We start from the raw sequence: 15,157 nt of genomic DNA on the forward strand, positions 1-15,157 counted from the left end.
TCAAAATATTATTGTATTAAAATTCCACCGATGTAAATATCGATGTTGTTCTCTTATGCCTAGAAATCCCATGTCCAGCCAACAGCCACTTTGAGTCTGAAGGCACAGGATGTCCACCTACCTGTGTTAATCCCAACTCTACCCATAACTGCCCTCTACCTCCCCAGGAAAGCTGCATCTGTGATTCAGGCTACATCCTCAGTGGTGGGGTCTGCGTCCCTCATGCTGAGTGTGGCTGCAGCTTTGAGGGCCGTTACTACCGCTCTGGACAAACTGTAATACTAGACGGAGACTGTGGGAGACGTTGTAGCTGCAGTTATGGCTCCATGACTTGCCACTCTCATGGTTGTGGCCCACTTGAATCATGCAGGGTGGAGGATGGAGAAAGAGGATGCAGACCAAATAGCTATGAAACATGCTGGATCAGAGGCCCAGGGTCATATCAGACATTTGATGGACTGACATACCAATATCCTGGGGCGTGTCGATTGACACTTGCCAAAGTTATGGGACTGTCCAGTCACCCACACTTCATGGTGACAGCAGAAAAAGTGCCAAGAGGCCAGCAAGGTTTTGCACGAATTCTGCATTTTGAAGCAGAGGGGATACACGTATCTATTGAGATGGCAAGGAACAGTAAAGTGAAGGTAAGTGAATGGAACACTTACTTAAAATTATGTTCTTCCTTTAATATTTATTTATGTGTACACGGACTCAATACTGTTTAAGTCTTGTTAACTGCAAAAAACTGGATGATCCTGCAGGTTAACGGTCAGCTGATCAGGCTACCTTTCAGCACTACATCCAACCGAATCCAGATCTTCCACAGCAGCATTTACAGTGTCATCATTCGCACCTCCTTTGGTGTAACTGTGCAGACAGTCTGGCCTCACTTTGTCCGTGTCACTGCTCCTGGTGTCTACAATGGTTCACTGGGTGGACTCTGTGGTAATTACAATGGTCATCCACATGATGACTTCAATACACCCAACGGTGTTCTGGTCAACAGTTCTCAGGACTTTGGAGACAGTTGGCGAGATGGCTCTCTGGCTGCTCACTGCATGGAAAGCATGAACCAAAATTCTACAACTAATTACAATTCTACTGAGTACTGTGGCATTCTCAGCTCACCAGATGGGCCATTTGTACCCTGTTGGTCTGTGGTTGACCCGAGCCAGCAGGTGGATGTATGTGTGGAGATCATGGGGGGCTCTAACAATCCAGCATCAACCCTGTGTGGCGTCCTACGAGATTATGCACTAATGTGTCAACAGAAGGGTGTTGCCTTAGGACAATGGAGAAATGCAACTGGCTGTGGTAAGCATTCAACTGTTTTTGAATTACCGTAATTGTCGGGCTATAAGCCGCTACTTTTTGCACAAGCTTTGAACCCTGCGGCTTTTAGTCAGGTGCGGCTTTTCTATGGATTGTCCATGATTTTTGTGATATCGTAAGACGATTTGTTTTGTTTGTTCCGCTGTTGTACGGCACTACGTTGCCTGGCGGAAGGATCGGGGTTCAAGAGTGGTATGTTGGTCACATGTCCATCCGCCAGGCAACATAGTGCCGTACAAGTAGCGCGAAAAACAAACTTCAAAGTAGCGCTACGCGTTCAGCGGGAGTCGTGGATGATGAGCGGCGATAAACTTGCGAAAAGCAAGTTGTGCTCAACTCTACCGGTGGATTCTGACAGCGTGGAAAAGTGTGCAAACATCCACGATCACCAACGGATTTCGAAGGGCTGGACTGCTGCATGATGAAGAGGAGGACACCGCCACGGCCCTTCAGAGGGTGTTCGACTCCGACACTGACAATGACAATGAGGATTATCTTTGGTTTTGAAAGTGACAACGAAGGAAAGAAGCTGAGAGTGGATGACGAAGCCATCCTGAGCCTGTTCGTTTCCGACACTGGAGAAGAGGACTTTGGTGGTTTTAGTGCGCAGGAAGATGGTGGTGAATGACTGACTTTTCTTCCTGTTAAAGCCGTGTCACTGCACCTGAGCCTAAAAGGTAGTCCGAATCTATTTTTCTGGTGTGCTGTAGGTTACTGTTATGTACTACATTTGTTACTCATTTATGAAGCACAGCACATGTGCAAATATGTACCCATAACTTGTTTTTCAAAATATTAATAAAAGGGGTGTGTCTCCAAACAGCCATCTCTTTCCTGACAATTCGCTTTGTGCATATTCTCTTACATATGATAAGTCAATATTGAAACACCTGCGGCTTTTAGTCAGGTGCGGCTAATGTATGTACAAAACAGGATTTTCCCCTGATTTTAGCTTGTGCGGCTAATATTCAGGTGCGCTTTGTAGTCCGGGAAATACGGTAATTCTAGCCATGATCTCCAAATGTTTAAAAATGCTTTTTTATGTTAACCTGTTTGTTTTTCTCCAGCACTAACCTGCCCATCAAACAGCCATTATGAACTCTGTGGAACCTCTTGTCCTTCTGCTTGCCCCAGCCTCTCTTTCCCCTTCACCTGTGATACTGTGTGCCAGGAGGGCTGTCAGTGTAACAGTGGTTTTATCCTCAATGGTGACCAGTGCGTTCCACCAACATCTTGTGGATGCTATCATCAAGGACGCTATCACCAAGGTGGTGAGCAGTTCTGGGATGGTGAAGAATGTCAGAGCTTGTGTACCTGTAACGGCACTACAGGGAACGTCCACTGTACTCCCAACTCCTGTGGGCCCCAGGAGTCCTGCCGTGTTGTGGAGGGCGAGTTTGGCTGCCATCCCAACCCTCATGGCACCTGCTCTGCTACTGGAGACCCTCACTACATCACCTTTGATCGTAAGGCCTATGACTTCCAAGGAACCTGCCGCTATGTTCTGGTGACCCTCTGTAATGCCACTGATGAGCTCAATCAGTTCTCCGTGGAAGCTAAGAATGAGGCATTGAATGGGCATCCACTTTCAATAGTAGCTGAAGTTTTTGTGAATGTCTGGGGCTACGACGTGCATATGTCAAGGGACAGAAGAGGTTTGGTACAAGTAAGTAGTTAGTGATAGTTCTCATTCGATGATTGTTATGAACAATTTCAGGTGTATGAAGTAAATGGCAGCTACATATATTTTAGGGATATTTTTACTGCTGTGAATGAAAAAAATAACAGTTAAAAAGTAGAAAAACTACCCACTGATTTTCTTTGCATATCTCTTCTAGGTGAATGGAGTAACTAGAAATTTACCTATTATCTTGAATGAAGGTAATGTGTCTATCTATGCAACAGGATCTCGTATACTTGTCAGCACTAATTTTGGCTTGAGTGTTACCTATAATGGATATAGTGCAGTGTTTATCTCCGTACCACCAAATTACAGGTACAATTCCCACCCATCAAAGCTGCAGTAATTATTGTTTGACATGCTTTAAAAAACAGGATAATCCCAGCTATATAAATAATTTATTTACTAATAATTTATCCTTATGAAACTAACACAAGGACTATTGCCAACTGTTGTCATCAACAGAGAAAAAATATGTGGACTTTGTGGAAATTTCAATGGAAATTCAAATGATGACTTTCACACACCATCTGGAACGATAGTCACATCTCCAGATGAGTTTGGGAGAGCCTGGAAGGTGCCAGGCAACTACACGTGCAATGATGGCTGTGGCTCCTCCTGTCCACAGTGTGCCAATGAACAGTCTGCTAGAGATCAGTGTGAGGTGATACAGGCAGCTGATGGGCCCTTCAGTTTCTGCCACGAGGAGGTGGACCCGGCGCCATATTTCAACGACTGCGTGTTTGATGTATGTTTGTCAGGAAATCAAGGCCACGATCTCTTGTGCAGTGCCATTGAATCATATGTCAGTGCCTGTCAGTCTGCTAATGTTCGAATCTATCCTTGGAGAGAGAACACCACCTGCAGTGAGTCAACATGTCATTATATTTTATTTATATCTAAATGTACAAGAAATTTGCTAACCACTTCAGAAATAAAAAGTCCAACAATTTTACAATACTCACTGTATCCACACTGTATTACATTAAAAGTGGTATGTCTGACTAGTGCCATTTGTCACGTTTCTCACTTATTAAGCACTGGACTGTCCAGCCAACAGCCATTATGAGCTGTGCGGTACTGACTGTGGCCACACCTGTGCCAGTAGCATTGATGAAACCTGTGAGCAGTTCTGCTCTGAGGGATGTTTCTGTGATGAAGGCTTCATCAAGAGTGGGACCAGGTGTGTCCCAGTGGAAAGCTGTGGCTGCCAGTATGACGGATTCTACTATGATGTAAGACATATTAAAGTCAATAGTAAATACTCTTTGAAGTAATTCCCTTCAAATCAGCAGAATCAGCAGACTTGCCCTTCTTACATGTAGAAAGCTTCGTGAAGTGTTTTGGACTGTGACAAAGCTTAAAATTCAGAAATATATATTAAAGAAACAACAGAGTCTATTATAGCTCAGTAATAATGTGGTAATATTGAGGTAACAAGGTGGAAACAGGAAGATAAAAACTAGATATATAGCAAATAATTGCCACTTCATTTCCAGAGTAATAACCAAGTGATCTAGTGAGTACTATTACATTTAAATCTATGTAATAACAGACCATAAATTATAAGTGATGATATGGATACAAATGTATGTACATGAGCTTAAAAAAACCCAATTAGTAATAGTATAGTCACATTTACTAACAATTAAACACATTTTTATATATACTAACCTCATAATAATAGGGTAACAAGATACTAATATGATTTTAAGTTTTAATGTTTTGGGATACCATTACCATATTGCCATAATGCTGGAATGAATCCTGCCTCATTCACCAACATTCTTTTTTGTTTGACAACAGTATCACCGTAAATATTATGTTTAAATCTGATATCTTACCTGGAATCAATGTTGGTTTCTGTTCAATAACCAAGAAACAAGGCTACAAAATGCAAATTGACGTTACCTGGATACATGTGGTAGTTTAGGTCTAATAACCAGGAATCAGGGCTGCAACATGGAAAAAATGTTACCAAATGAAAAATTTCAGGAAGCATGATGAATACCTGGAAATGTGGTAGTTTCTATGAAATTGCAAATAATAGGGGTTGCAAAATGCAAAACTACAGTTTATAGTTTCATATAACTGAAATCTTAGGATCACAAAAAAGGTCTTCATTTGCTATCATATATTCAGCATAGCTATTATGACTGTTTTATATTACACCACTAAAAAGAAAATAATTAATATGTAGCTATACAAGCAGAATGATGCTCTAACTCTTTAAACTGCAGAATTTTGGGGGGGAAAAAATCTGTCCCTAAATAAATGAATGCATTAAAACAATCAGTTGAAGATTATACAGCTACATCAGAACAGAACAATTTCTTGAAATTGTGGCATTTAGCATCTGTCCTTTCTGTGGGAGAAAGATCAACAGATATGAGTAGTTGCTCTGTCACAATATTTAGTACATTAATAGTTGCAGTTTGCAGTGATCTAGCAATTACTGCACTAAATCACCTACAATTAATGAAAACAAAATCCTTCAAAATGGTATTTTAAGAACTATATTTGTTGTATCAATTTGGCTATGATTTGGTGTGGTGTGGTTCACAGGCTGGCGAGTCCTTCTGGACAGACGGTTGCTCCCAGAGATGTGAATGTCACGCTCCAAATGACCTGCGATGTTCTGCCTCGTCGTGCACTCCTGAACAGCAGTGCTCCATCAGAGATGGCCAGCTGGGCTGTTACAATGCTACCACCTGCACAGTATCTTTCAAAGGTATCGTGTACATTTTCCCTGCTATGCAGATGATCTCCAGCTCTGTCAATGAAACTATGAGACTAAACTGTAGGAATGTCTTAAAGACATAAAGACATGGATGATCTTTAATTTTCTGCTTCAAATTCAGATAAAGATAAGATTATTGTACTCAGCTATAAAACTCTTATAAACATGATGTCTAACCAGATGCACACTCGGATTGGGATTACCATGGCCTCCAGTAACACTAAGAGAAATGTTTGCATTGTTTTTGACCAGGTTATGTCCTTCAGTGCTCATATTAAACAAATAATTAGAATGGCTTTCTTGCATTTTAATTAGAAAAATCCTATTTCAGAGTGACGCCAAAAAATTAGTTCATGCATTTATTACTTAACCCTTTAAAGCCGGTCGGAGCGGGCACGCTCTGTGTTGCATAACTATCTTTAAATCCTGGTAGCACTGCAACCACATAAGCTAGCACAATAATTTTTTTTGCATATGAAACCGGAGGAGTTGTACTTACATCTTATGCCACCAGCTTGTCCTAAGTCACAGTTTCCTTCCACATATAGCTTTGCAAAAACTGCATAAAAAGCACTTGCAGCAACAAAAACATAATATTCCAGAAACACGCTTTGCTGATTCGATCAGCTGTTTGTAACACTTCCTACGTCCATCAGCGCGAACTATCGCATGTCCGCCATATCCTGCCCAAAACCGGAAGTGATGTCATTTTCCGGAAATGTAGTTTTTTACCATCAGGGCCTTATGAGCCTATACTGGTGTTTTTAAAAGTTATGTTTGACTCTATGACTTTCTGTGTCGTTTCTGGGACGCTTAGGACTCATATTGCACTGCTGGAAATAGTTTATTTTGATGCATATGCTGTTTTTTTGCAAATTTGCACTATAATATTTATTTTCGTTTTTCCTGCAGTATATAAAAATTGGTGTATTTCAAAAATAAAACTATAAAGACACTCAAAATAAATTTCCTGTGGTGGGAAACTATTTTGTGCAACTTTTTTGTATTTCAAGTTTTGAGGGATAAGCCTCTTAAATTTCTCTAACTAGAAATATATGTTAAAAAAACAAAAACGATTTATTTTTTGTAGTTTATTGCACTTTTTTGCAATTTATGTAATTACTATGCACTTAATGCAGACATATTATTAAAATTTGGGCTATAATGGTTGTATTGATGTATATCAACTTGAAATGCTCCCAAAAATGGCACTACAGCATGTAAAAATATAAAGTAAGCTCTGGCGGACTTGGTTCTATGGTAGTTCTTAAAGGGTTAAAGTCTGGCCTACTGTGATTCGTTATTATCCAACACGTTCTCACTCTCAAAGTGTAACATTTTATGCTAGGTGACAAATTGTCAACATATTACGTTTTTGGACACCCAACACGTTCCTAAATGACGAGATCGGAAAAATGAGGGAATATGAGAACCGTTTGGTCTCAATCTACAAATGTTTGCTCTTTTTCTCAACATCGCTTGGGAAAACACTATTTCATGCCATTAAAGTACTGGTTACGATTAGGAATAACGTTATGGTTAGGGATAAGGTTAGGTTTAGGGCTGGAATACAGGGCTGGAACGTCTATTACCGCAGGACCGTCATTCCACTTGATTTCATCCATAACCCGGCGCGTACCATAAGAACGCGGAAGGTCACCTTTCGCGTTCCTCAGGAACGCCATGGGACGTGACAAAACGTCGGGATGTTACGCCTCGGGAGTGTATTATCAGATTTTCCCAAAAACTCACTGAAAAGCATTGAGTTGATCCAAAATGCTGCAGTACGGACAGGGACTAAAAAGAAAGAACATATTTCTCCTATCCTAGCTTCCCTTCTTTTGCTCCCTGTTAAAGCCAGATTCAAATGTAAAATTATTTTCCTCATATAGGTCTTGAACAATCAGGCCTCATCTTATCTTAATGAAATCATAGTGCCGTATCCTCCCAACAGAGCACATCTCAGACTGCTGTTAGGCATTGTTGGATTGTTGCAGTGGTCTCTCTGTTATTTGAGGGTCTTTAGTTTACAATATAAAGTGCCTTGAGGCAATTCCTGCTGTTATTTGACAGTACATGAAAAAAATGTAAGGTTTGAAAGTTTTTTCCTAAAGCTTTATGAATGTAAATGTCTGGACATTTAACACAAGGCATAAGGGACATTTCCTTTTATTCTTTTTAAGGTGAATTAGTGCAGCTGGGTGCTTCATTCTGGAGTGACAGGACCTGTGCACAGAAGTGCACATGTACCTCAACAGGCCTGCAGTGCCGCAATGAGCCGTGCTCCTTTTCACAGATCTGCAAGCCAGCTTCCTTCCAGTTCTCCTGTCAGACAGTGCCAAGAGGAACCTGCACCATAAGTGGTGATCCCCATTACTACACCTTTGATAACACAGTGTTTCACTTTCAAGGCACTTGCACGTATGTTCTCTCTGAGCAATGTAATAGTGGACGGCCCTACTACAGAGTAGAAGGCAAAAATGAGCACAGAGGCAGTACTCGAGTCTCTTGGACACGACTGGTGAAAGTGCATGTCTACAATGACACAATTGAGCTTGTCAAAGGACGTCGTGGTCAGGCTAAGGTTGGTCATTTTGATTCTGGATAAATTCTACACTTTATGACCAGATATACTTTTCTCACTTGATATATTTGCTGGTTTTTTTACAGGTTAACGGGAACTTTGCATCCACTCCATTCTCCCTTAGCAATGGCACCGTGCAGGTTTATGAGTCAGGTTTTTCTGTGTTTGTCAGCACTGACTTTGGTTTAGTGGTGTCTTATGACACAATTCATCATGTTCAGATCAGCTTGCCCTACACTTACCAGAATGGTACATGCGGTCTTTGTGGAAACTTCAATGGCATTCGTAGAGATGACTTTCAAACTCGTGACGGTGAGGTTGTGAGCTCTGATGTGGTTTTTGCTAACAGCTGGCAAGCATCTGGGGATGATGAGCCTGGCTGTGGGCCACAGTGCGGAGGTCTGGACTGTGCTGTTTGCACTGTAGAAGAGACAGCATTGTACAGCAACACTGACCACTGTGGTATCCTCAGCAGTAGTTCTGGACCTTTCACGGCTTGCCATCAGCAACTTCCTCCACAGTCCTTTGTGGACAGTTGTGTGTATGATCTGTGTGTAGGAGGAGGGTACCGACCTATTCTCTGTCAAGCCCTAAGTGTGTATGCAAGTCAGTGTCAACAAAGTGGTATTCGGCTACCAAGTTGGAGGACACCTGGCTTTTGTGGTATGTTAATCACTTTTTTTTTTTTGCATTATTTCAAAATATTATTGTATTAAAATTCCACCGATGTAAATATCGATGTTGTTCTCTTATGCCTAGAAATCCCATGTCCAGCCAACAGCCACTTTGAGTCTGAAGGCACAGGATGTCCACCTACCTGTGTTAATCCCAACTCTACCCATAACTGCCCTCTACCTCCCCAGGAAAGCTGCATCTGTGATTCAGGCTACATCCTCAGTGGTGGGGTCTGCGTCCCTCATGCTGAGTGTGGCTGCAGCTTTGAGGGCCGTTACTACCGCTCTGGACAAACTGTAATACTAGACGGAGAATGTGGGAGACGTTGTAGCTGCAGTTATGGCTCCATGACTTGCCACTCTCATGGTTGTGGCCCACTTGAATCATGCAGGGTGGAGGATGGAGAAAGAGGATGCAGACCAAATAGCTATGAAACATGCTGGATCAGAGGCCCAGGGTCATATCAGACATTTGATGGACTGACATACCAATATCCTGGGGCGTGTCGATTGACACTTGCCAAAGTTATGGGACTGTCCAGTCACCCACACTTCATGGTGACAGCAGAAAAAGTGCCAAGAGGCCAGCAAGGTTTTGCACGAATTCTGCATTTTGAAGCAGAGGGGATACACGTATCTATTGAGATGGCAAGGAACAGTAAAGTGAAGGTAAGTGAATGGAACACTTACTTAAAATTATGTTCTTCCTTTAATATTTATTTATGTGTACACGGACTCAATACTGTTTAAGTCTTGTTAACTGCAAAAAACTGGATGATCCTGCAGGTTAACGGTCAGCTGATCAGGCTACCTTTCAGCACTACATCCAACCGAATCCAGATCTTCCACAGCAGCATTTACAGTGTCATCATTCGCACCTCCTTTGGTGTAACTGTGCAGACAGTCTGGCCTCACTTTGTCCGTGTCACTGCTCCTGGTGTCTACAATGGTTCACTGGGTGGACTCTGTGGTAATTACAATGGTCATCCACATGATGACTTCAATACACCCAACGGTGTTCTGGTCAACAGTTCTCAGGACTTTGGAGACAGTTGGCGAGATGGCTCTCTGGCTGCTCACTGCATGGAAAGCATGAACCAAAATTCTACAACTAATTACAATTCTACTGAGTACTGTGGCATTCTCAGCTCACCAGATGGGCCATTTGTACCCTGTTGGTCTGTGGTTGACCCAAGCCAGCAGGTGGATGTATGTGTGGAGATCATGGGGGGCTCTAACAATCCAGCATCAACCCTGTGTGGCGTCCTACGAGATTATGCACTAATGTGTCAACAGAAGGGTGTTGCCTTAGGACAATGGAGAAATGCAACTGGCTGTGGTAAGCATTCAACTGTTTTTGAATTACCGTAATTGTCGGGCTATAAGCCGCTACTTTTTGCACAAGCTTTGAACCCTGCGGCTTTTAGTCAGGTGCGGCTTTTCTATGGATTGTCCATGATTTTTGTGATATCGTAAGACGATTTGTTTTGTTTGTTCCGCTGTTGTACGGCACTACGTTGCCTGGCGGAAGGATCGGGGTTCAAGAGTGGTATGTTGGTCACATGTCCATCCGCCAGGCAACATAGTGCCGTACAAGTAGCGCGAAAAACAAACTTCAAAGTAGCGCTACGCGTTCAGCGGGAGTCGTGGATGATGAGCGGCGATAAACTTGCGAAAAGCAAGTTGTGCTCAACTCTACCGGTGGATTCTGACAGCGTGGAAAAGTGTGCAAACATCCACGATCACCAACGGATTTCGAAGGGCTGGACTGCTGCATGATGAAGAGGAGGACACCGCCACGGCCCTTCAGAGGGTGTTCGACTCCGACACTGACAATGACAATGAGGATTATCTTTGGTTTTGAAAGTGACAACGAAGGAAAGAAGCTGAGAGTGGATGACGAAGCCATCCTGAGCCTGTTCGTTTCCGACACTGGAGAAGAGGACTTTGGTGGTTTTAGTGCGCAGGAAGATGGTGGTGAATGACTGACTTTTCTTCCTGTTAAAGCCGTGTCACTGCACCTGAGCCTAAAAGGTAGTCCGAATCTATTTTTCTGGTGTGCTGTAGGTTACTGTTATGTACTACATTTGTTACTCATTTATGAAGCACAGCACATGTGCAAATATGTACCCATAACTTGTTTTTCAAAATATTAATAAAAGGGGTGTGTCTCCAAACAGCCATCTCTTTCCTGACAATTCGCTTTGTGCATATTCTCTTACATATGATAAGTCAATATTGAAACACCTGCGGCTTTTAGTCAGGTGCGGCTAATGTATGTACAAAACAGGATTTTCCCCTGATTTTAGCTTGTGCGGCTAATATTCAGGTGCGCTTTGTAGTCCGGGAAATACGGTAATTCTAGCCATGATCTCCAAATGTTTAAAAATGCTTTTTTATGTTAACCTGTTTGTTTTTCTCCAGCACTAACCTGCCCATCAAACAGCCATTATGAACTCTGTGGAACCTCTTGTCCTTCTGCTTGCCCCAGCCTCTCTTTCCCCTTCACCTGTGATACTGTGTGCCAGGAGGGCTGTCAGTGTAACAGTGGTTTTATCCTCAATGGTGACCAGTGCGTTCCACCAACATCTTGTGGATGCTATCATCAAGGACGCTATCACCAAGGTGGTGAGCAGTTCTGGGATGGTGAAGAATGTCAGAGCTTGTGTACCTGTAACGGCACTACAGGGAACGTCCACTGTACTCCCAACTCCTGTGGGCCCCAGGAGTCCTGCCGTGTTGTGGAGGGCGAGTTTGGCTGCCATCCCAACCCTCATGGCACCTGCTCTGCTACTGGAGACCCTCACTACATCACCTTTGATCGTAAGGCCTATGACTTCCAAGGAACCTGCCGCTATGTTCTGGTGACCCTCTGTAATGCCACTGATGAGCTCAATCAGTTCTCCGTGGAAGCTAAGAATGAGGCATTGAATGGGCATCCACTTTCAATAGTAGCTGAAGTTTTTGTGAATGTCTGGGGCTACGACGTGCATATGTCAAGGGACAGAAGAGGTTTGGTACAAGTAAGTAGTTAGTGATAGTTCTCATTCGATGATTGTTATGAACAATTTCAGGTGTATGAAGTAAATGGCAGCTACATATATTTTAGGGATATTTTTACTGCTGTGAATGAAAAAAATAACAGTTAAAAAGTAGAAAAACTACCCACTGATTTTCTTTGCATATCTCTTCTAGGTGAATGGAGTAACTAGAAATTTACCTATTATCTTGAATGAAGGTAATGTGTCTATCTATGCAACAGGATCTCGTATACTTGTCAGCACTAATTTTGGCTTGAGTGTTACCTATAATGGATATAGTGCAGTGTTTATCTCCGTACCACCAAATTACAGGTACAATTCCCACCCATCAAAGCTGCAGTAATTATTGTTTGACATGCTTTAAAAAACAGGATAATCCCAGCTATATAAATAATTTATTTACTAATAATTTATCCTTATGAAACTAACACAAGGACTATTGCCAACTGTTGTCATCAACAGAGAAAAAATATGTGGACTTTGTGGAAATTTCAATGGAAATTCAAATGATGACTTTCACACACCATCTGGAACGATAGTCACATCTCCAGATGAGTTTGGGAGAGCCTGGAAGGTGCCAGGCAACTACACGTGCAATGATGGCTGTGGCTCCTCCTGTCCACAGTGTGCCAATGAACAGTCTGCTAGAGATCAGTGTGAGGTGATACAGGCAGCTGATGGGCCCTTCAGTTTCTGCCACGAGGAGGTGGACCCGGCGCCATATTTCAACGACTGCGTGTTTGATGTATGTTTGTCAGGAAATCAAGGCCACGATCTCTTGTGCAGTGCCATTGAATCATATGTCAGTGCCTGTCAGTCTGCTAATGTTCGAATCTATCCTTGGAGAGAGAACACCACCTGCAGTGAGTCAACATGTCATTATATTTTATTTATATCTAAATGTACAAGAAATTTGCTAACCACTTCAGAAATAAAAAGTCCAACAATTTTACAATACTCACTGTATCCACACTGTATTACATTAAAAGTGGTATGTCTGACTAGTGCCATTTGTCACGTTTCTCACTTATTAAGCACTGGACTGTCCAGCCAACAGCCATTATGAGCTGTGCGGTACTGACTGTGGCCACACCTGTGCCAGTAGCATTGATGAAACCTGTGAGCAGTTCTGCTCTGAGGGATGTTTCTGTGATGAAGGCTTCATCAAGAGTGGGACCAGGTGTGTCCCAGTGGAAAGCTGTGGCTGCCAGTATGACGGATTCTACTATGATGTAAGACATATTAAAGTCAATAGTAAATACTCTTTGAAGTAATTCCCTTCAAATCAGCAGAATCAGCAGACTTGCCCTTCTTACATGTAGAAAGCTTCGTGAAGTGTTTTGGACTGTGACAAAGCTTAAAATTCAGAAATATATATTAAAGAAACAACAGAGTCTATTATAGCTCAGTAATAATGTGGTAATATTGAGGTAACAAGGTGGAAACAGGAAGATAAAAACTAGATATATAGCAAATAATTGCCACTTCATTTCCAGAGTAATAACCAAGTGATCTAGTGAGTACTATTACATTTAAATCTATGTAATAACAGACCATAAATTATAAGTGATGATATGGATACAAATGTATGTACATGAGCTTAAAAAAACCCAATTAGTAATAGTATAGTCACATTTACTAACAATTAAACACATTTTTATATATACTAACCTCATAATAATAGGGTAACAAGATACTAATATGATTTTAAGTTTTAATGTTTTGGGATACCATTACCATATTGCCATAATGCTGGAATGAATCCTGCCTCATTCACCAACATTCTTTTTTGTTTGACAACAGTATCACCGTAAATATTATGTTTAAATCTGATATCTTACCTGGAATCAATGTTGGTTTCTGTTCAATAACCAAGAAACAAGGCTACAAAATGCAAATTGACGTTACCTGGATACATGTGGTAGTTTAGGTCTAATAACCAGGAATCAGGGCTGCAACATGGAAAAAATGTTACCAAATGAAAAATTTCAGGAAGCATGATGAATACCTGGAAATGTGGTAGTTTCTATGAAATTGCAAATAATAGGGGTTGCAAAATGCAAAACTACAGTTTATAGTTTCATATAACTGAAATCTTAGGATCACAAAAAAGGTCTTCATTTGCTATCATATATTCAGCATAGCTATTATGACTGTTTTATATTACACCACTAAAAAGAAAATAATTAATATGTAGCTATACAAGCAGAATGATGCTCTAACTCTTTAAACTGCAGAATTTTGGGGGGGAAAAAATCTGTCCCTAAATAAATGAATGCATTAAAACAATCAGTTGAAGATTATACAGCTACATCAGAACAGAACAATTTCTTGAAATTGTGGCATTTAGCATCTGTCCTTTCTGTGGGAGAAAGATCAACAGATATGAGTAGTTGCTCTGTCACAATATTTAGTACATTAATAGTTGCAGTTTGCAGTGATCTAGCAATTACTGCACTAAATCACCTACAATTAATGAAAACAAAATCCTTCAAAATGGTATTTTAAGAACTATATTTGTTGTATCAATTTGGCTATGATTTGGTGTGGTGTGGTTCACAGGCTGGCGAGTCCTTCTGGACAGACGGTTGCTCCCAGAGATGTGAATGTCACGCTCCAAATGACCTGCGATGTTCTGCCTCGTCGTGCACTCCTGAACAGCAGTGCTCCATCAGAGATGGCCAGCTGGGCTGTTACAATGCTACCACCTGCACAGTATCTTTCAAAGGTATCGTGTACATTTTCCCTGCTATGCAGATGATCTCCAGCTCTGTCAATGAAACTATGAGACTAAACTGTAGGAATGTCTTAAAGACATAAAGACATGGATGATCTTTAATTTTCTGCTTCAAATTCAGATAAAGATAAGATTATTGTACTCAGCTATAAAACTCTTATAAACATGATGTCTAACCAGATGCACACTCGGATTGGGATTACCATGGCCTCCAGTAACACTAAGAGAAATGTTTGCATTGTTTTTGACCAGGTTATGTCCTTCAGTGCTCATATTAAACAAATAATTAGAATGGCTTTCTTGCATTTTAATTAGAAAAATCCTATTTCAGAGTGACGCCAAAAAATTAGTTCATGCATTTATTA

At 41.4% G+C, this 15,157-nt stretch overlaps 1 protein-coding gene and 1 pseudogene across 1 annotated transcript in view; both read left to right on the forward strand.

Annotated features, from left to right (window-relative positions):
• Positions 1-35: 35 nt before the first annotated feature.
• Positions 36-9,498, forward strand: LOC146568483 (IgGFc-binding protein-like; annotated as a pseudogene).
• A 161-nt stretch (positions 9,499-9,659) lies between these two features.
• LOC146568484 (IgGFc-binding protein-like) overlaps positions 9,660-15,157 on the forward strand; it is a 55,203-nt gene continuing 49,705 nt past the window's right edge. Inside the window, exons 1-6 of the mRNA XM_085283548.1 lie at positions 9,660-9,683; positions 9,801-10,353; positions 11,439-12,037; positions 12,681-12,867; positions 13,091-13,287; positions 14,618-14,783. Of these exons, the coding sequence (XP_085139674.1) occupies positions 9,660-9,683; positions 9,801-10,353; positions 11,439-12,037; positions 12,681-12,867; positions 13,091-13,287; positions 14,618-14,783 (1,726 nt within the window). The remainder of the gene's footprint in view (positions 9,684-9,800; positions 10,354-11,438; positions 12,038-12,680; positions 12,868-13,090; positions 13,288-14,617; positions 14,784-15,157) is intronic.

This window comes from Mchenga conophoros, linkage group LG8 (assembly GCF_057382185.1).
Source record: "Mchenga conophoros isolate Kocher_MC1m ecotype Shallow Benthic linkage group LG8, M_conophoros_male_GT1.1, whole genome shotgun sequence".
NCBI lineage: Eukaryota > Metazoa > Chordata > Actinopteri > Cichliformes > Cichlidae > Mchenga > Mchenga conophoros.